General features: G+C 40.0%; 1 protein-coding gene across 1 annotated transcript in view; it reads left to right on the forward strand.

Moving 5' to 3' along the window:
* The window catches only part of DNAH14 (dynein axonemal heavy chain 14), a 279,895-nt gene that overhangs the window by 110,062 nt on the left and 149,220 nt on the right, over window positions 1-20,613 (forward strand). The window contains exons 31-37 of the mRNA XM_058169855.1: window positions 5,856-5,935; window positions 6,820-6,991; window positions 7,631-7,720; window positions 8,244-8,375; window positions 8,973-9,188; window positions 10,421-10,490; window positions 20,263-20,480. Coding sequence (XP_058025838.1) covers window positions 5,856-5,935; window positions 6,820-6,991; window positions 7,631-7,720; window positions 8,244-8,375; window positions 8,973-9,188; window positions 10,421-10,490; window positions 20,263-20,480 — 978 coding nt within the window. The remainder of the gene's footprint in view (window positions 1-5,855; window positions 5,936-6,819; window positions 6,992-7,630; window positions 7,721-8,243; window positions 8,376-8,972; window positions 9,189-10,420; window positions 10,491-20,262; window positions 20,481-20,613) is intronic.

A 20,613-nucleotide genomic window follows, 5' to 3' on the forward strand; every position in this document is an offset into this window, starting at 1 on the left:
TGCGCACATTGACATCTGGGTAAAGGGCCGTGGTGTCAGATCCCTAACTCCCTAATTTGCTGTGAGTAACAGACGCTTGTGCAGTTGTGGTGTCTGCTGAACGCCATATTGTTATTTCTACACATATCCAGCGATTGATCTATATTATAATTATTGACCGTGGTATCGGTCATAACATATTGGCCTCCATTATTTGACACTTTTATCAATTTTATTGATTTTATTTAACTATGGCTGATCGCGGTCGATCTCCCTCACTTGATTCATCCACCAGTAAGGTATCAGGGAGGTCTTGTTCCAGAGCCAAACATACCTCTGGATCAGTCTCTGTGTCAGCTGTATCAGAAAAGGATGCTCAAAGACGTCAGGGGGCCTTGGAAGAGCAATTTATTATTGCTCAAAAAAGGGCAGAACAAAGCAAAAGTTTGAAATCTAGCAAAAAATCCTTAAACAAGGACTGAACCACTCACACTGATCAAGCTGGTTGGTCACCTAACACACCACTTGATACTCAGGACATGCAGGAGTTGAACCCAGTTCCTCCTTCTGGAACACAACTATCTGAAAACCCACTGCTTGGACTCTTACGCAGCGCACCCAGAAGGAACCTTCAGTTAAGTCCAGTGTTCCTTTTAACAAAATATCATGATGGCCACAGATAAATTGAGTAAATTCATGAAAGACAAATTATCCTGGGTAACCATTTAGTGTTACTTCCAGTCTGGAAGTAATGTGCTTGCAAATTCTGACTTCACGGTACGATAGTGAGAACTGTTTTTGTCTCCATCTTCTACTTGAAAACAGCCCTGAAATATTTGCACTACTGTGAGAAACGAAATGCTGAAGTTAAATGCATTTTGATCTGATCTAGCACTATTATTCTTACCTTCTCTCAACAATTTTGGCATGGTATATCTATTCATACCAAAAAGGAAGAAAAGTAGAAAGAAAGAGATAAAAGAAGGTACACTTCTTTTCCACTGGCCAAGTAGATAAAAGATATTCTAAAGAGCTCTTTCTGGGAACATCTGAGCATTTCAACACCATATTCTATCTTTTATATTATACAGAGATATGCATGCTAATTCTCACAACACATTTTCAACTTTCTTCTGGCCTCGTATGTCTATGGAGATTCTCAGTCATCCAAGTCATGGTTGTCCTAAAGGTGCTTTTTCAAAAGGCAACTGGACTTTCTTTGTTTTTCCTTGAAGACATTTAACTTCGCATCCAAGAACTTCTTCAGTTTTGACTGAATGGTGGAGAATGGAAGGATGTATGTTCCTTGCAGTCATCTGGTCATTAGCACTCACTCTTGAGAGTCATTGAGGCCCATTGAAGGTTTATCTGTGCTCTCAGGATCACCTGAATAGTGCAAAATTGTGGAAGCTTCTTGGAATCACTGAAAGAATACATTCCTTACAACACAGCCCTTTCAGCAGTTCCAAGAAGAGATCTGGATCTACATGCATAGTTTACAAGGTGTAAACCCCCCATCACCCATAACAATCAACCAGCCATCCCAACATTCAATCAAGTACCCATAACCCTACCATCCATCCACCCAACCACCCAACCAGCCATTCAACCAGCCATTCAGCCAGCCATCCAATCAGCCATCCAAACAGCCATCCAAACAGCCATCCAACAATTCACCCAAACAGCCATCCAAACAGCCATCCAACCAACCAGCCAAACTACCATCCAACCAACCACCCAACCAAACACTCAACCAAACATCTCAATAAACAATCAAGTACCCAACATCCAAACACTCACCTCCCAAAACATCCATCCACCCATCCAACCATCTATACAACCACCTGTTGTACACAACCCCCAACCTAGCAACATCCAAAACTAGGTATGCACTCCCCTTACCTCTTCAACACCAATTACTACAGATCTCAAATGCAAATTGATAAATGCGAGAAGCATTGTTAACAAATTACCTGAATTTATCCTCTTGTTAAACAGTGGTACATTTGATATCATTTTTGTTTGTGAAACATGGCTGAACTCATCCCTTCCTGACTCCATTATCTCAAACAAAGAATATCAAGTTCATCGATCAGATCGTGAAATCCGAAGAGGTGGCTATCTTTTACAAAAAGTCACTGAATCTAAAAAATATTCAAATTGCACATAAACTTTCTCTCCCTGAAACTATTGTATGCGACCTATCCCAACACCACTCTTCGATTCTTACTATGCTACAGAGCCCCTGACTATGACATTACCCATGCAAATATGCTAACCTCAATGCTAACATGGGCTACCTCTTGTCCATACCCTCTCATCTTCCTGGGTGACCTAAATCTACCTCTCATTAACTGGATAACTAATGAATGTACAACTGATCCAATCCATACTACACTATACAACGCTGTTACAAACCTAGGTCTTGAACAACTTGTAACTAACAATACAAGACTCAACAACTGCCTTGATCTCATCTTCTGCAACAACCCAAACTCTATTTATGGACTACAAATTAAAGAACCTTTTTCCAACAGTGACCACTGCATGATTGATTTTCGTCTCAATATACGTCCATACTCAAATCGTCATAACAATAGTATCCCCATCTACAACTTCAAAAAAGCCAACTACGACCTTATAAACAACGATCTTTCATTTCTGGACTGGCAAAATCTGTTTGCAACCTGCATAACCGCTGAAGACCACTATAGAGTTTTCCTACTTGAAATCAATAGTCATTAAACTATATGTACCACAAATGACAACCATGATCAGGAAAAGCAAACTACCCATATCAATAAAAAGCTTCAATCAAAAAAATCCTCTGGAAAAGAAACAAAAAGGCTATGTTACAAATTTCAAAAACCGCTACAGAAATATATGCAACCAAATAAAAACTGAATGCACCAATTACCACACCAAACAAGAAGAGGACCTTCTGCGCACAAATTCCAATCGTGCCTTTTATAATTTTGTTAACAATAAACTTAAAGACACAAGATCCATCCCACCACTAAAAGATTCTAACAACAAAGAATGCAATGATGAAACAGTTAAAGCCAACCTCTTCAACATATTCTTTGGCTCAGTTTTTGTTAACAGCGATGACACATATCTGACATTCCACAAACGTACCAGCAATGAATATGATGACTTAACTCATATAGACTTCACAGAAGAAAATGTTGGAAAAGCTCTTCATAACATAAAACCATCGCTATCTATCGGACCCGATGGACTATGTGCCTACTTCTTAAAAAATCTTTCCACTAATATAGCAGAACCCCTAAGCATAATCTTTGATAAAGCTTTCACTACCAGTTCCCTTCCCAAACTTTGGTCATTGGCCACAGTCATCCCTATCTTCAAAAAAGGAGACCCCAGCTTAGTTGAAAATTACAGACCGATCTCTCTGTGCTGCGTCAACTGCAAAGTCATGGAATCAATCATCAACCAATCCATTACCTCACACTTAGAAACTAACAACCTACTCTCCAATAAACAATTTGGTTTCAGGAAAAAATTATCATGCAACTTACAACTTCTCCACTGTAAAAACATATGGACTACAAATCTTGATCAAGGCAAACAATAGATGCAATCTACATAGACTTCTGCAAAGCTTTTGACTTAGTAGTACACGATAAGCTTCTCCTAAAACTAAAATCCTATGGCATTTCAGGACCCCTTCACAAATGGATATCTGCTTTTCTGTCTAACAGACAACAAGTGGTCAAAATTGGCAATGCTCTATCAAATCCTGTTCCTGTCAAGAGTGGCCTTCCTCAAGGCAGCATCCTTGGACCTACATTCTTTATACTATACATTAATGATCTTTGTGACCATATCTCAAGTAATTGTGTTCTCTTTGCTGATGATGTCAAACTATTTAACACCACTGATAATACATCTATCATTCAAAAAGACCTTGATCATCTAACCGCTTGGTCTAAAACTTGGCAACTCCAAATCTCAACCAGCAAATGCTCAGTCTTACATATAGGAAAAAAGAACCCAAACACTAAGTACACGCTTGATCGACATTACCTTACAGATGACCCCCATCCCGTTAAAGACCTTGGAGTTTTCATGTCAAATGATCTAAGTGCCAAAGCCCACTGCAAATACATAGCAAAAAAGGCTCTAAGAGTTGTAAACCTAATCTTGCGTAGCTTCTTTTCCAAAAACACTACACTACTAACCAGAGCATATAAAACATTTGCTAGACCAATTCTAGAATACAGCTCACCTGTTTGGAACCCTCACCATATCTCTGACATCAATAAAATTGAACGTGTCCAGAAATATTTTACAAGAAGAGTTCTCCATTCCTCTGTAAACAACAAAATATCTTATCCCACTAGACTTGAAATCCTGGGCTTGGAAAACTTGGAACTCCGTTGCCTTCGACAAGACCTAAGTTTAACTCATAGAATCATCTATTGTAATGTCCTTCCTGTCAAAGACTACTTCAGCTTTAATTGCAATAATACAAGAGCAACCAATAGATTTAAACTTAATGTCAACTGCTTTAATCTAGATTGCAGAAAATATGACTTCTGTAACAGAATCATCAGTGCTTGGAATACTTTACCTGACTCTGTGGTCTCTTCTCATAATCCTAAAAGCTTTAACCAAAAACTTTCTACCTCACCCCATTCCTAAGAGGACCATAAGGGGCGTGCATAAGCGCACAAACGTGCCTACCGTTCCTGTCCTATTGTTTTTCTTTTCTTCTTCCTATATATATATATGCTTATACCTCCTAACATTTACTCATATATATGTTTATATATGTTTATATACTATATAACCTTTCTGTATGATACTTACATATAGAATAGAATAGAATAGAATTTTTTATTGGCCAAGTGTGATTGGACACACAAGGAATTTGTCTTGGTGCATATGCTCTCAGTGTACATAAAAGAAAAGATACGTTCATCAAGGTACAACATTTACAACACAATTGATGATCAATATAGCAATATAAATCATAAGGATTGCCAGCAACAAGTTATAGTCATACAGTCATAAGTGGAAAGAGATTGGTGATGGGAACTATGAAACGATTAATAGTAGTGCAGATTCAGTAAATAGTCTGACAGTGTTGAGGGAATTATTTGTTTAGCAGAGTGATGGCCTTCGGGAAAAAACTGTTCTTGTGTCTAGTTGTTCTGTTGTGCAGTGCTCTATAGCGTCGTTTTGAGGGTAGGAGTTGAAACAGTTTATGTCCAGGATGCGAGGGATCTGCAAATATTTTCACGGCCCTCTTCTTGATTCGTGCAGTATACAGGTCCTCAATGGAAGGCAAGTTGGTAGCAATTATTTTTTCTGCAGTTCTAATTATCCTCTGAAGTCTGTGTTTTTCTTGTTGGGTTGCAGAACCGAACCAGACAGTTATAGAGGTGCAAATGACAGACTCAATAATTCCTCTGTAGAATTGGATCATCAGCATATATTGTTGTGACAAAATAAATAAAATAAAAAAATAGTTTGACCAGCTACCAATACCTGCTTATTTAAAGCAGCAGTTAAAACGTTAACCAAACCCTGTACCAGAGCTTTGAGATCTATCCCAGGTTTCCTCTGGAACTCCACCTGAGCAGCTGATCAAGCAGGGTAGGGGGAGCCTCAGAAAACTGCAAAGTTAAAGGAGATTATTTGTTCCTGACAAGAAACCAATAATTAATATACTATACTCTAAATCAACATCAGTGCCATGGGACAAATTACATATTAGCTCTGGAAGAGTTCAGCTGGAAATCAAATTAGTTAAATTGATAATAATTTTGACAAACATGCTGTTTAATAATTGCAAAGAAGATATTTGCAGTGCACAAAAATAAATTATATTCTTATCTTATTTTTAGGATCATTATGATTTTGGCATGAGAGCTATAAAAACTGTATTAATAAGAGTTGGTCAAAGGCGTCAAGAGTTGAAACTACAGTAAGTTTTCCTAAGTGGTTTATATTAAAAATAAAACTTTATTATATCTCAATTTGTGATCTATAGGTTTTATATAAAGATAAGTTTTAGTAGAGGAGAGACCTGTTTTACTGTAATCCTATTTGTATTTCTTTTGAGACAAAGAAAACTGAATTCAATAGCTTTATCTATGCATGCTTATTTAGAATATACTCTTTTAAACTCAGAAGGACTTATTGCCTCATAGAACTGCAACCTAAATTACCAAGATTCTAAATATTCTTATAGGAATATCTGCATTCATTAACCAGCAAAAACTATCTATGAAATTAAATTTCTTGATCAGTTTTGTTTCTGACTTCCAAAGCATTCAAATTACAGTTCTGTCATACCATAGAATAATGTTTAATTTGTAAGGCAAGGGAGGGAGGGAAGAGGGAGAAAAGAAAGAAGGAAATTTGACTGACAAATTAGCCATTGTGCAGTTAAATATAAGGGAAAAATTGAGGTATATGGATTACTAAATTTTTTTATTAATTTTTAGTTTAGAGTAGACATATTGATATCCATGTTAGTGGGAATCTTCTGCATACTTTTTGGTGTAAATTTAGTTTCTCTGGGTCCTTTTTGCCATATTTATTTACAAACCACACAAATTAACTTTTTCATTTTTAGATGAAAGTTTTTATTTGTTTGTTTGTTTGTTTTGAACATGACAAAAATTCAGTCTAATATAAATAGAAAAAGAAGCAAAACATCAATAAAATGTACATCTTTAACAATATATGATCAAAAATGTGCATTTAAGAATATCTTCTTAAGTGCAGCACGGGTGGATTAATGAAAACAGTATGAGACTAAGAATAACTCATGAAATTCTGATTATTAGTTTTCTTGTATAATAGATACAATAAAAAAAGATTTTCTGCAATGGAGGAAACTCTAATCACAATTGACATACTGAAAGAAGTGAATTTACCAAAGTTAATTGCTGACGATGTTCCAGTATTTGAAGATATTATCAGAGATCTCTTTACAGAAATGGAAGTTCCAAAAGTAAATCCTAAACGATTAGAGGTAATAAAAATAAGAATAATTATTGTTGATACTAGCTATAGAAAAATATTTTTGACATTGTGTTTTTTAATGTTATTAGCCATTCAGTTTGAGTATTTCAGTGATTTTGTAAAGGAATTTAGAGCTGACCTTTGTATGAGTGAACTGTCAAAAGAGGGACTTGGACAAGAATTGACAAGATCCAGAGATAGGAGAAAGTGGGAGAAAGAAACTTAAAATAACTCTGCCTTGAATTTAGGATAAGATGGGACAGAGAAAAGTATAGTTTATAACCTTTATTGTCATTGTACATCATGTATACAACGAAATTAGTTAAAAATGTAGACAGGCTTAAGGATCCTGTTAATATATGCTACAACAGTAAAGCAGTATGCCTGGAATCCCAGTAATATTGGTGCCTTCACTTAGCCTATCTTGAAAAACTGACAGATATTCAGGGAAGATGGGGCATATTCAGGTGTACATTCATGTCTACTCAATGTCAAGACAATGAAATTGATTGTGCCTCTTTAATTTTTTTCCCTAATGTTGCCAGAATAGCTATATTTTTTCTTAATACTAAAGTTTGGTTATTTTATATATTGTCAAACTATTGATCAGTCATAAAACTTCCAACCATCTGTCTATGTTTTTAAATAGAGTGCAATATCTCTTGCAATCCAGCATTTATCTTTGCAGCCTTGGGAAAATCAGATAGAGAAGGTTATACAACTATACAACCAACTTATGGTGAGTTCAGTGGGGCAATCAAACAATGATATAGAGGTTAAATATGATACAAATATGTAGAACTCAAAATATTACAGTGAGATCTTACGTTACAGGAATTGTATTTCACTAAATAACAGAAATGGATGTTTATGGTGGAATGTAGTCAGGAGTCGCAGGAGGTAGGGCCTATTTCCCAGAGAACAAAGATACATCAGAGCTTGGAATAGCTGGTCAGCAAGAAGAGAACAAAGTTGGAGTCTCCCTAGCAATACACAGAGTATATCTATAATTTACAAGTAATTGCTTTAGTCTGGCAAGATTCTGTTGTAGACAAATAACGATAAAGCAACTACTCAGAAATATAATTTCATATAATCGTTCTTGGTTATTTGGGCCTGACATGTTGCAGCAATTGAAGATCAGTATATGCTTATAAATATACACTTTGTAAGACCTTTAGTTTATATTTACTAAAATCTAAGCATTAATCATTTAAGGAATATGAATGTTGCAGATTTGATATTTTAAAATACATTTTCAGGCTCGTGTTGGTGTGATGCTTGTAGGCCCCACAGGTGGAGGAAAAACTACCATCAGAACAATTTTAGAAAAAGCCTTGATAATCTTTCCATTAGTTGATACGGAAAGTGCTACTAAACTTGATGTTTTTCAGGTAAGGATTTTTTTAAAGTTACTCTTATGGTATGTATCAGTAGTTGATCTCTTTTCCTGTAACCTTTCAGAGCAATAATCCATATGAACTTTGAAATTTTAAAAATGTACTATTTATTAAACAATGAGTACTGTTGTGGATTGCCCCCAGTTGGTGCGGTTCTTGTGAACCAGTAGTAAAACCGGCGGGAGGTTCTGACTACCCACCCCGATGTTGTCCTAGACGATCTGTGCATGCGCAGAAGCACAGCACGCACACGCAATCCCATTGCGAACTGGTAGAACCCACCCCTGAATGACAGTTGACAGTCATGTTGAGGTATTGCCATAAAGTGTTCTGGTGAGATTTCTGACACAAAGCTGAACATTCAATAACTGAAAGAAACTGTGCTTGATAGGTTAGCATGGAGAGCACATCCCTATAAAGTTGCCAAGAGTTGGACATGAGTTAATGGTTAAAACAAAAAGCATGGGCAGTACTTAGTCAACTTTCACTAATCTCAGAAAGCCAAGGTAGCTTTGGTCTAGGTTGATACTTGAATGGGAACATGCCAAGAAATTACACGACAATATGTAGAAGGATTTTTTTCTTCCTCAGAGTAATTCAAAGAGAAGCAAAGTGGATACTTTTGTTGTAAACCCAAAGTGTGTTACTATTGATGAACTCTTTGGACAGACAAATCCTAGTACAATGGAATGGTCAGATGGATTATTATCATCAGCAGTTCGAGGATTTGCCAAACTTGGGATCAAAAAAACGAAAAGAAAAGATCCAAGCCTTGGTATAAATTCAGAAATGCAGGATTTATATACAGTGAGTACACAGTAATGTAGTAGGATATTGAGATATTTTTATTTCAAAATGTAGTTACATTTAGCTTACTATATTTATCATTTAGATATTACTGAGCATTTCATTCATTTTTTCATTTAATAACTTGCCAAACTCAGCACATTCTTCTTCAAAAGATGGAAATGATTTATTTAAAAAAGATAGATGAAATTGCACATTGATGATAGAAATGATAGATATTGTTTAGTTTAACTTTTAAAATCCTTAATTTAAATGGTTACAATTATTTCAAATGTATGATTCTCTGGGTTTTAAGTTGCTGCTCTTCTCCTGTTTATTTCCCAGGTAGTTTACTTTTTTGTTGGGTGTCCTCTATTCTTATCAGTCATATACAAACACTTTTCTTTCTTTGGAAATCTTCGAACCTCTATTTCAGTGATGGCTAATCTTTTTGCCATTGTGTGCCAAGTTGGCAAAGGGGCCATTTCCGGCCTCCAGAGGGCCTTCGGAGGGGTGGGGGAAGGCCTTTTTTGCCCTCCCCAGACTCCTAGAGAGGCTCTGGAACCTGGGGACAGCAAAAAACGGGACTTCTGGTCCCGCCGGAAGTTGGCAAATGGGCTGTTCCTTGCCTCCGGAGAGCCTCCGGAGGGCTGGGGAAGGCCATTTTCGCCTTCCACAGACTCCTAGAAAGGCTCAAGAGAGAGAGAAAAATGGGCCTTTCCCACCATCCCCCAAGGCCCTCCGGAGGCAGGAAACAGCCTGTTTCCCTACTTCTGTTGGCCCGAAAATCAGCTGGCCAGAGCTGAGCTCATGTGCCCACCAATATGGCTACGTGTGCCACCTGTGGCACATGTGCCATAGGTTCGTCATCATGGCTCTATTTGTTCTGAATGTGTTGGAAGCATATTCCAATTTACTTTCTTTTCTAGTTTCCCAATTTTGCCTGTTTAGCCAACAGTGTAATGGTGATTCCAACTAGAAATAGAATTCACAACCTGATTTTATTTTGCTTTATTTCTATTCATCTAAGATTCAAAAGACTTCAGATTGAAATTGTCTTTGACTGGGAACTTCCCAAAATTTCTTACAAAATTAATTTAGTATTTGGCTTTGTAATTGTAGTCTTCATTTTACCTCGTTATTTTAAGGAAATCCAGGCTCTTAGTTATGTTTACCTTTTGTAAGTTATAATTATGTGATGTTTACCTAGTGTTATCTATTGCAGTATAATTACTTTCATTTCTGCTTTTTAGCTGAATACAGTGACTATCGCTGATGCAGTTGTGCCTGATGAAATTGTACAATCAACAGAGAATATTCAATGTTAGTATAATCTCAGCATAAAAATATGGGAATTATTTCATTATTGTGTGTATCTTAGTTAGAGATTCAACGTAGACAACTTTTTGATGTTTAACTAATTATGTGCCAGCTCTACTGAAATTAGTTTCAACATCCTCCCTAGGAACAAAAAGGTAGCAATGGAAATCATGTAATAAGTTTTTGTTCCACTCACTTCCTGCTGGAAACCTTTCCATATACATCTGTATATTTACATTCCATTGAATAAATACGTAGCTATTAGTTTGTTCTGTTATGTGCTACTATGGAGAGAATAAGTCAGAGAAGAACCTGAACTCCACTGATCAGTGTGGGAAGAAAAGGAAATGTGAATCTAAAGAGGCAGAAAGTGATGAAAACCTTAAGAATATCAGCATATGCCATAGGTTTGTTAATAGTGGCTTTAGGTCAGTCAGTTTCTCTCAGCCCAATTGACCTCACATGATCGTTATTGTGGAGAAAATAGGAGGAGAAAGGTATATATATATATTTTTAATTTACATTTATATCCCGCCCTTCTCCGAAGACTCAGGGCGGCTTACAGTGTATAAGGCAATAGTCTCATTCTATTTGTATATTTTACAAAGTCAACTTATTGCCCCCCCAACAATCTGGGTCCTCATTTTACCTACCTTATAAAGGATGGAAGGCTGAGTCAACCTTGGGCCGGGCTTGAACCTGCAGTAATTGCAGGCTGCTGTGTTCTAATTACAGGCTTCTTACCAGCCTGAGCTATCACGGTATTATAAGTATATTAGGTATGTTTGTCATCTTGAGTTATAATTTCTACATCTATTGTTTCTAGTAGGCAATAGGTTTATAGGTGATGAAAGCCAGCGCATAGTCACTGAATTTCAGAAAAATGGCATCTGAGATAAAATTCAGCTCTCCTACTGATTCTGTTTCAGGAGAGTCTGCTAGATGTGTTGTCTCCAAAATGAATGAGTGTGTGTGTGTGTACCTGTGTACAGGAGCTCCTCCATAACAGACAACAAAGAGAATAAACAATAAAAATGAAGCAACATTGTCATTCCAAACATTGCAAAAATATCAGAAAAGCTCAGGGAGATCTTCAGCTAACACAATATACGTACGCACTTCAAAGCCAAGAATACACTAAAGCAGAAGCTTGTCCACCCGAAAGATAAATCACCCAGGCACAAACTAAGCGACATGATCTATGCAGTATAATGCAGTGATCCATGTGCATATCTGTACATCAGGGAAACGAAACAACCACTTCATAAACGCATGGCACAACATAGGAGAACAAATCCATCAGGATTAGATTCACAGTCCATTTGCATTTAAAAGACAAAGGCCACTCTTTTAAAGATAGCAAAGTCCACAATTTGGACAGAGGACCGCTGGTTTGAAAGAGAGGTCAAAGAGGTCAAAGAGGCCATATATGTCAAAATAGAACAACCTTCGCTCAATGGGGGTGGGGAGGTGGGTGGATACGACATCATCTATTTCCAGTCTACAACATAGTCCTTTCACAGTTCCAAGAAGGTCCCACATCCATTTACACTACTCAGGTGACCCTGATGACACAGGTGGCCCTAACAACTCACTAAAAGAATGCAAATGACCAGCTGTCTGAAAGGAGTATAAATCCTTCCAGTCCCCACCATCCAGTCAGAGCTGAAGAAGCTTCTTGGGTGAGAAGCAAAATGTCTTCAAAGAAAAACCAGAAAGTCCAGTTGCCTTTTGAAAAAGCATCTTTTTCGACAATAAAGTATAGTACTTTTGTGCAATTGTAGGAGTCTTTTTTGCTTGTTAAGTCAGGTGATATAACTTTTGACTTTATTACATTATTAAAGATACCAAATACAGTGACTAAACTATGTCATTGTATAAAATGACATAATTTATGTAAAACTAAGCAGCATTTTTCTGGGACATCAGAAAGGCTCAAAATTCGCTGCTAGACATCTGAAAAATGTCCAGAGAAATGAATCAAAGAATAATACCTCTCAAATTTTTAGAATAGAATAGAATAGAATTTTTTATTGGCCAAGTGTGATTGGACACACAAGGAATTTGTCTTGGTGCATATGCTCTCAGTGTACATAAAAGAAAAGATACCTTCATCAAGAATTCTAACACTTAATGATAGTCATAGGATACAAATAAGCAATCAGGAAACAATCAATTTCAATATAAATCGTAAGGATACAAGCAACAAAGTTACAGTCATACAGTCATAAATGGAAGGAGATGGGTGATGGGAACGATGAGAAGATTAATAGTAGTGCAGATTTAGTAATAGTTTGACAGTGTTGATGGAATTATTTGTTTAGCAGAGTGATGGCGTTCGGGAAGAAACTGTTCTTATGTCTAGTTGTTCTGGTGTGCAGTGCTCTGTAGCATCATTTTGAGGGTAGGAGTTGAAACAGTTTATGTCCAGGATGCGAGGGGTCTGTAAATATTTTCACAGATCTCTTTTTGACTCGTGCAGTATACAGGTCCTCAGTGGAAGGCAGGTTGGTAGCAATTGGTTTTTTCTGCAGTTCTAACTATACTCTGAAATCTGTGTCTGTCTTGTTGGGTTGCAGAACCAAATCATACAGTTATAGAGGTGCAAATGACAGACTCAATAATTCCTCTGTAGAACTGGATCAGCAGCTCCTTGGGCAGTTTGAGCTTTCTGAGTTGGTGCAGAAAGAACATTCTTTGTTGTCCTTTTTTGATGATGTTTTGATGTTAGTTGTCCATTTTAGATCTTGCGATATGGTAGAACCTAGAAATGTGAAGGTCTCTACTGTTGATACTGTGTTGTCTAGTATTGTAAGAGGTGGAAGTATGGAAGTGTTTCTCCTAAAGTCTACCACCATTTCTACGGATTTGAATGTGTTCAGATTGTTCCGGTCGCACCACAAGGCTAGTTGTTCAACCTCCCGTCTGTATGCGGATTCATCATTGTCTCAAATGAGACCAATCACTGTTGTGTCATCTGTGAACTTCAGTAGTTTAACAGATGGATCGTTAGAGATGGAATCATTGGTATACAGAGAGAAGTGGGGAGAGCACACAGCCTTGTGGGGGGGCTGTGCTAATTGTACAGGTATCTGTTGTGATTCTGCTTAGCTTTACCTGCTGCTTCCTGTATGTTAGGAAGCTTATGATTCACTTAAAGTGTGTTCATGTACCTGTAGCTGATTTAGTATCGTTAGAAGAATGTCCGGAATGATGGTATTGAATGCTGAACTAAAGTCTACAGAGAGGACTTTTGCGTAGGCCTTTGGCGTTTCAAGATGTTGTAGGATGTAGTGCAGAGCCATATTGACAGCATCATCTGTTGATCTGTTTGCTCGGTATGCAAATTGCAGGGGGTCTAACAGTGGATTCGTGATGGTTTTCAAATGGGACAGCACTAGCCTTTCAAAGGTTTTCATGAGTATAGATGTTAGACCAACTGGTCTGTAGTCATTCAGTTCCTTGATGGTGGGCTTCTTCGGCATTGGGATGATGGTAGAGCGTTTGAAGCAAGAAGGAACATAGCACATCTCTAGTGATTTATTGAAGATACGGGTGAAGATGGGGGCCAATTGGTCAGCACAGACTTTTAAGCAAGAAGGAGTTGTCTTGTCTGGAACTGGAGCTTTTCCTGGCTTTTGTCTGTAAAATAGGTTTTGTGAACCCAATGGGATGGGGGTCACTTGTAGGAGGCTTGGCTGTTGTTGGTATGTCTGATTTGGGGTTGTGGAGATAAGTGGCTGTAGTTTCCTTTTAAACTTGCAGTAAAACACGTTCAGGTCATCTGCCAGTTGCTGATTTCCTTCAGCCTGGGAAGGAAGTTTGCTGTAGCTGGTGGTATTTTTAAGAGTTTTCCAATGTTTGCTGGTTCATTTGTTGAGAACTGATTCTTTAGCTTTTCAGAGTAGCTTCTTTTTGCTGCTCTGATCTCCCTTGTTAATACATTTCTGGCCTGATTGTACAGCATTTTATCACCTTTTCTTTGGAACGACGTAGCTGCATAAGTTTAGCTGTAAACCAAGGTTTGTTGTTACTGTATATTCGCAAGTTCCTGGTGGGTACAGATCAGGGATAAAATGCTCCCGGTTCGGACAGGCTCGCCCGGTCGAATAGCGATGGCAGCGGGTGGTTCGCAGGACCGGTAGCAAAAATCCCTGGCCCTGCCCCCTGCCTCTGCTGAGCCACCCCATCAGCAGAGATTTTTTTTACTTTTAAAAGCAGTTTTTCTTCAGCCGAAAACATGCCTTTAAAAGTAAAAAAAAAGCCTTTGAGGATTCCTTGGCTCAGCTGAGATCGGCAGAGCCTTTAAACTCTTTTTTTAAACAACCTCTTCAGCCAAAGAGGTTGGGGGGAAAAAAGGCTTTAAAAGGCTCCTCTGGCGATCCCAGATGAGTTCCTCATCACCAGAACCTTTAAAAACATGTTTTCTACAAGCTCTTCGGCCGAAGAGCTTGTTAAAACAATTATTTTAAGAGGTTCTGGGCTGCTATGAGGGAACTTCAGCTGAGATCATCAGAGGAGCTTTTAAAATCTTTTTCCCCTCTGGCGATCCCAGATGAGTTTCCTGATCCTCACAGGCTTTTAAAATCATTTTTTAACAGCCCCCACTTACAAGAGCCCCCACCCATGCCCACCCAATGCCCCCTCTTCACTTACCTATAATTACTGTTCCTTTCGGGCTGTTTTACTTTACATGCTTTACTTCTGCTACTGTAATCAGTTGCATCAGCTAGCAACTGACTCTGCCTGCTTTGCTGGCTGAGGAACTCTGGGAGTTGAAGTCCACAAACCTTAAAGTTACTATGGTTGGAGACCCCGATATAAAAATATAAATAAAATAAAATAATAAAATAAAATATTTGTGCAGCTTTCTGAGATTTGGTGTGTTTCTGTAGTGTTTCACTCTAACTACACAAACACACAAAATCTCACAAAGCTGTATGTGGCATTTTGTGTGTGTGTGTGTGTCAGTTGTGCTGTGTGTGTGTAAAGTATGAAAGTATGAGATTTCTGCTTGTTGCAGAGGCCATTTTGGGTGAAGTGCAGCTGCTTTTTCATTGTGTGTGAGTCAGTTGTGTTGTGTTGTGTGTGTGTAAAGTGTGAAAGTTGGTTTTTGGTACCTCTTATTGTTTAGTATACTTTGTTTATTATTGTTATTATTTATTATTATTGGTAACGCCCACCCAGTCATCTGACCACCAAGCCACGCCCATCAATTAAGCCAAGCCAACGGAACTGGTAGGGAAAATTTTTAGATTTCACCCCTGGTACACATAGGTCTTCACAGAAGCTGTCATATAATGTTACAGTCTCTATGAGTTCATCTAAGTCTGCATTCCAGTGCAGTCAGGGCAGGCCTGTAGCTTTAACTTTGCCTCCTCCATCCAGCTCTTCACTGATTTAATTATTGGTTTTGTGGTTTTAAGTCTTTGTCTGTAAGCAGGTACAAGGTGAAACATGCAATGTTCAGAGTGTCCCACAGTTGCTTGTGGTAAGGACTGATAAACATCTTTTAGTATTGTGTAGCAATGGTCTAAAACAGGGGTCTGCAACCTTATACACTCAAAGAGCCACTTGGACTGTTTCCCACAAGGAAAAAACCCACCGGGAGCCACAAACCTGCGTGGCCGTGGCCAACTTGATGTCACTCACTCCCACCCAGTCACATAACCCCTCCAGCCATGCCTACCCAGCCGCAAAACCTTTCTCTCGCCCTATATCTCTCCCTGCCTCTGTATCTCTCTCTCTGACCCTCTCCCTCCTCCTCTCTCTGTATCTCTCTCCCCCTCTTTCTCTTTCTCTTTTTCTCCCTCTCCCTATCTTCACCTCTCTCCCCCCTCTATCTCTATCTCTCCCTCTGTATCTCTCTATCTCTCTTCCCCATCTCCATCTCTCTCTCTGTATGTCTCTGTCTCCCCCTTTCCCTAAGTGATAATGTCCAAATGGGGCCCAAAATGTCAATATTTTGTGTGGCCACCATTATTTTCCAGCATTGCCTTAACCCTCTTGGGCATAGAGTTCACCAGAGCTTCACAGGTTGCCATTGGAGTCCTCTTCCACTCCTCCATGATGACGTCATGGAGCTGGTGGATGTTACAGATCTTGCACACCTCCACCTTCCATTTAAGGATGCCCCACAGATGATCAATAGGGTTTAGATCTGGAGATATGCTTGACCAGTCCATCACCTTTACCTTCAGCTTCTTTAGCAAGGTAGTAGTTGTTTTGGAGGTGTGTTTGGGATCATTATCGTGTTGGAATACTGCCCTGCGACCCAGTTTCCGAAGGAGGGGATCATGCTCTGCTTCAGTATGTCACAGTACATGTTGGCATTCATGGTTCTCTCAATGAACTGTAGCTGCCCAGTGCCAGCAGCACTCATACAGCCCCAGACCATGACATTCCAACCACCATTCTTGACTAGAGCCAAGACACACTTGTCTTTGTACTCCTCACCAGGTTGCTGCCACACACGCTTGACACCATCTGAAGCAAATAAGTTTTTCTTGGTCTCATCCAACCACAGGACTTGATTCCAGAAATACATGTCCTTAGTCTGCTTGTCTGCAGCAAACCGTTTGCAGGCTTTCTTGTGCATCATCTTTAGAAGAGGTTTCCTTCTGGGACAACAGCCCTGCAATCCAGTTTGATGCAGCATGCAGCGTATGGTCTGAGCACTGACAGGCTGACCCCATACCCCTTCAACCTCTGCAGCAATGTTGGCAGCATTCACACATCTATTTCCCAAAGCCAATCTCTGGATATGACGCTGAGCACGGGCACTCAACTTCTTTGGTTGACCATGGCAATGCCTGTTCTAAGTGGAACCTCCCCTGTTAAACCACTGTATGGTCTTGGCCACCGTGCTGTAGCTCAGTTTCAGAATCTTGTTAAGCTTCTTATAGCCTAGGCCATCTTTATTAGAACAACAGTTCATTTTTTCAGATCCTCAGAGAGTTCATTGCCATGAGATTTTATTTATTTATTTAAATTTTTATACCACCCTTCTCCCGAAGGACTCAGGGCGGTGTACAGCCAAAGATAAAAACAGTAAGTATACAAAGTTAAAATATCAATTTAAAATACCTATTCAATAGTGGCCGAATTAAAACCGTCAGATTGACCTAACCTAAAATACCCCATATAAAATTACAAAGGATTAAAAATTAAAAATTAAAAATTAAAAAGTTTAAAAAAAAAAAACAGTCTAGTCCCGCTTGAATAAATAAGTGAGTTTTTAATTCCCGGCGAAAGGTCCGAAGGTCAGATATTTGGCGCAAACTGGAGGGAAGGTTGTTCCAGAGAGTAGGTGCTCCAACAGAGAAGGCCCTTCCCCTGGGGGCCGCCAGCCGGCATTGCTTGGCGGACAGCACCCTGAGGAGACCCTCTCTGTGAGAGCGTACGGGTCGATGGGAGGCATAAGGTAACAGCAGGCGGTCCCGTAAATACCCGGGCCCTAAGCCATGGAGCGCTTTGAAGGTGGTAACCAAAACCTTGAAGCGCACCCGAAAGACCACAGGTAGCCAGTGCAGACTGCGCAGGAGCGGTGTTACCCGGGAGCAACGAGGAGCTCCCTCGATCACCCGCGCAGCTGCATTCTGGACTAACTGGAGTCTCCGAGTGCACTTCAGGGGTAGCCCCATGTAGAGAGCATTGCAATAATCCAGACGGGAAGTGACGAGAGCATGAGTGACCGTGCATAAGGCATCCCGGTCCAGAAAGAGACGCAACTGGCGGACCAGGCGGACCTGGTAAAAGGCTCTCCTGGAGATGGCCGTCAAATGATCTTCAAACGACAGCGGTCCATCCAGGAGAACGCCCAAGTTGCGTACCCTCTCTGTTGGGGCCAGTGACTCGCCCCCAACAGACAGCTGCGGTTGCAGCTGACTGTACCGGGGTGCCGGCATCCACAGCCACTCCGTCTTGGATGGATTGAGTCTGAGTCTGTTTCTCCCCATCCAGACCCGTATGGCCTCCAGGCAACGAGACAGCAGTTCAACAGCTTCGTTGGGGTGGCCCGGGGTGGAAAAGTACAGCTGAGTGTCATCAGCGTACAGCTGGTAACTCACCCCGAAGCCACTGATGACCTCGCACAACGGCTTCATGTAGATGTTGAACAGGAGAGGCGAGAGAATCGACCCCTGAGGCACCCCACAAGTAAGGCGCCTCGCGGTCAATCTCTGCCCCCCTGTCAACACCGTCTGCGACCGGTCAGAGAGATAGGAGGAGAACCACCGATAAACGGTGCCTCCCACTCCCAAACTCTCCAACCGGCGCAGCAGGATACCATGGTCGATGGTATCAAAAGCCGATGAAAGATCCAACAGGACCAGGGCAGAGGAACACCCCCTATCCCTGGCCCTCCAGAGATCATCCACCAACGCGACCAAAGCTGTCTCCGTGCTTTACCCGGACCGGAAGCCGGACTGGAACGGGTCTAGATAGACGGCTTCATCCAGGTACTGGGGAAGCTGCCATGCCACCACACTCTCTACAACCTTCGCCACAAAGCGAAGGTTGGAGACTGGACGGTAGTTACCCAAAATAGCTGGATCCAGGGAAGGCTTCTTGAGGAGGGGTCTCACCACTGCCTCTTTGAAGGCAGCAGGGAAAACCCCTTCCAACAAAGAAGCATTTATAATTCCCCAGAGCCAGCCTCGTGTCACCTCCTGAGTGGCCAGCACCAGCCAGGAGGGACACGGGTCCAGTAAACATGTAGTGGTATGTAACCTCCCCAGCAACCTGTCCACGTGCTCAGGAGCCACAGAATCAAACTCATCCCAAACAACATCAACAAGACGTGTCTCAGTCATCCCATCCGGATCATCACAATCTTGGTCCAAACTATCCCGAAGCTGAGCGATTTTATCGTATAGATAACCACTAAACTCCTCAGCACGTCCCTGCAAGGGGTCATCCCGTCCCCCCTGGTGTAGAAGGGAACGGGTCACCCGAAACAGGGCAGCCAGGCGGTTATCTGCCGACGCAATGAGGGTGGAAACATAGGAACGTTTCGCAACCCTCATTGCCACTAGGTAGGCTTTCGAAAAAGACCTAACTAGTGTCCGATCAGCCTCGGAACGGCTGGACCTCCAGGTACTCTTTAGGCGTCTTCTCCGGCGTTTCATCTCTCTCAGCTCCTCAGAGAACCAAGGAGCCAATTGAGATGCCATGTTGAACTTCCAGTGACCAGTATGAGAGAGAGCGAGAGAGCGATAACACCAAATTTAATACACCTGCTTCACACCTGAGATCTTGTATCACTTAACGCATCACATGGCACCAGGGAGGGAAAACGGCTACTTGGGTCTCATTTGGACATTATCACTTAGGGGTGTACTCACTTTTGTTGCCAGCAATTTAGACATTAATGCTGTGGGTTGCGTTCTTTTGAGGAGACAGCACATTTACACTGTTATACAAAGTGTATACTCACTACTTTACACTGTAGCCAAGTGTCATTTCTTCAGTGTTGTCACATGCAAAAATATACTTAAATATTATCTATACTTAACAATTCCAGGTGGCCTAACGATCCCATAGCAGATGTTTCTATTGTTGCCAGTTAACATATTGTAATGTACCATTTAAAAAGCAATAAAACATCATAATTTTTTCTCTAATTTGATTATCAGAAAATAGATAATTTGAGAATAGGATTTAAACATGTTTTCCAAAAAATGTGATTTTTTAAATAAAATGTTAATATTGTTTTTAATTACTAATTTTACATTTTTAAATGTGTTTAAACCAGCTTATTTTGTTGTTCTTTTAGGTGAAACTGCTGTTGATTGGCAGTGGATTATCCTGGATGGCCCAGTAGATCCACTTTGGATAGAAAACTTAAATTCTGTGCTAGATGACAGCAGAACATTATGTCTTGCTAACAGTGAAAGAATTTATCTATCACCAGCCTTCAGAGTGATATTTGAAGTGGACAGTGTGTCTCAAGCCAATCCAGCCACAATTAGTAGATGTGCCATGGTTTACGTGGTAGGTTTTGTTTTAAAAAGTAATTGTATACTTAAGTATAATATTCTATACTTTTCATTTGCCATCTTTAGCACAATAGCAAATAAACAAAATAATTATATTTGCAAGGAGGTGGGTGGTTTAATGCCAGTTA

The sequence above is a fragment of the Ahaetulla prasina genome, chromosome 1 (assembly GCF_028640845.1).
Source record: "Ahaetulla prasina isolate Xishuangbanna chromosome 1, ASM2864084v1, whole genome shotgun sequence".
NCBI classification, from domain to species: Eukaryota; Metazoa; Chordata; class Lepidosauria; order Squamata; family Colubridae; genus Ahaetulla; species Ahaetulla prasina.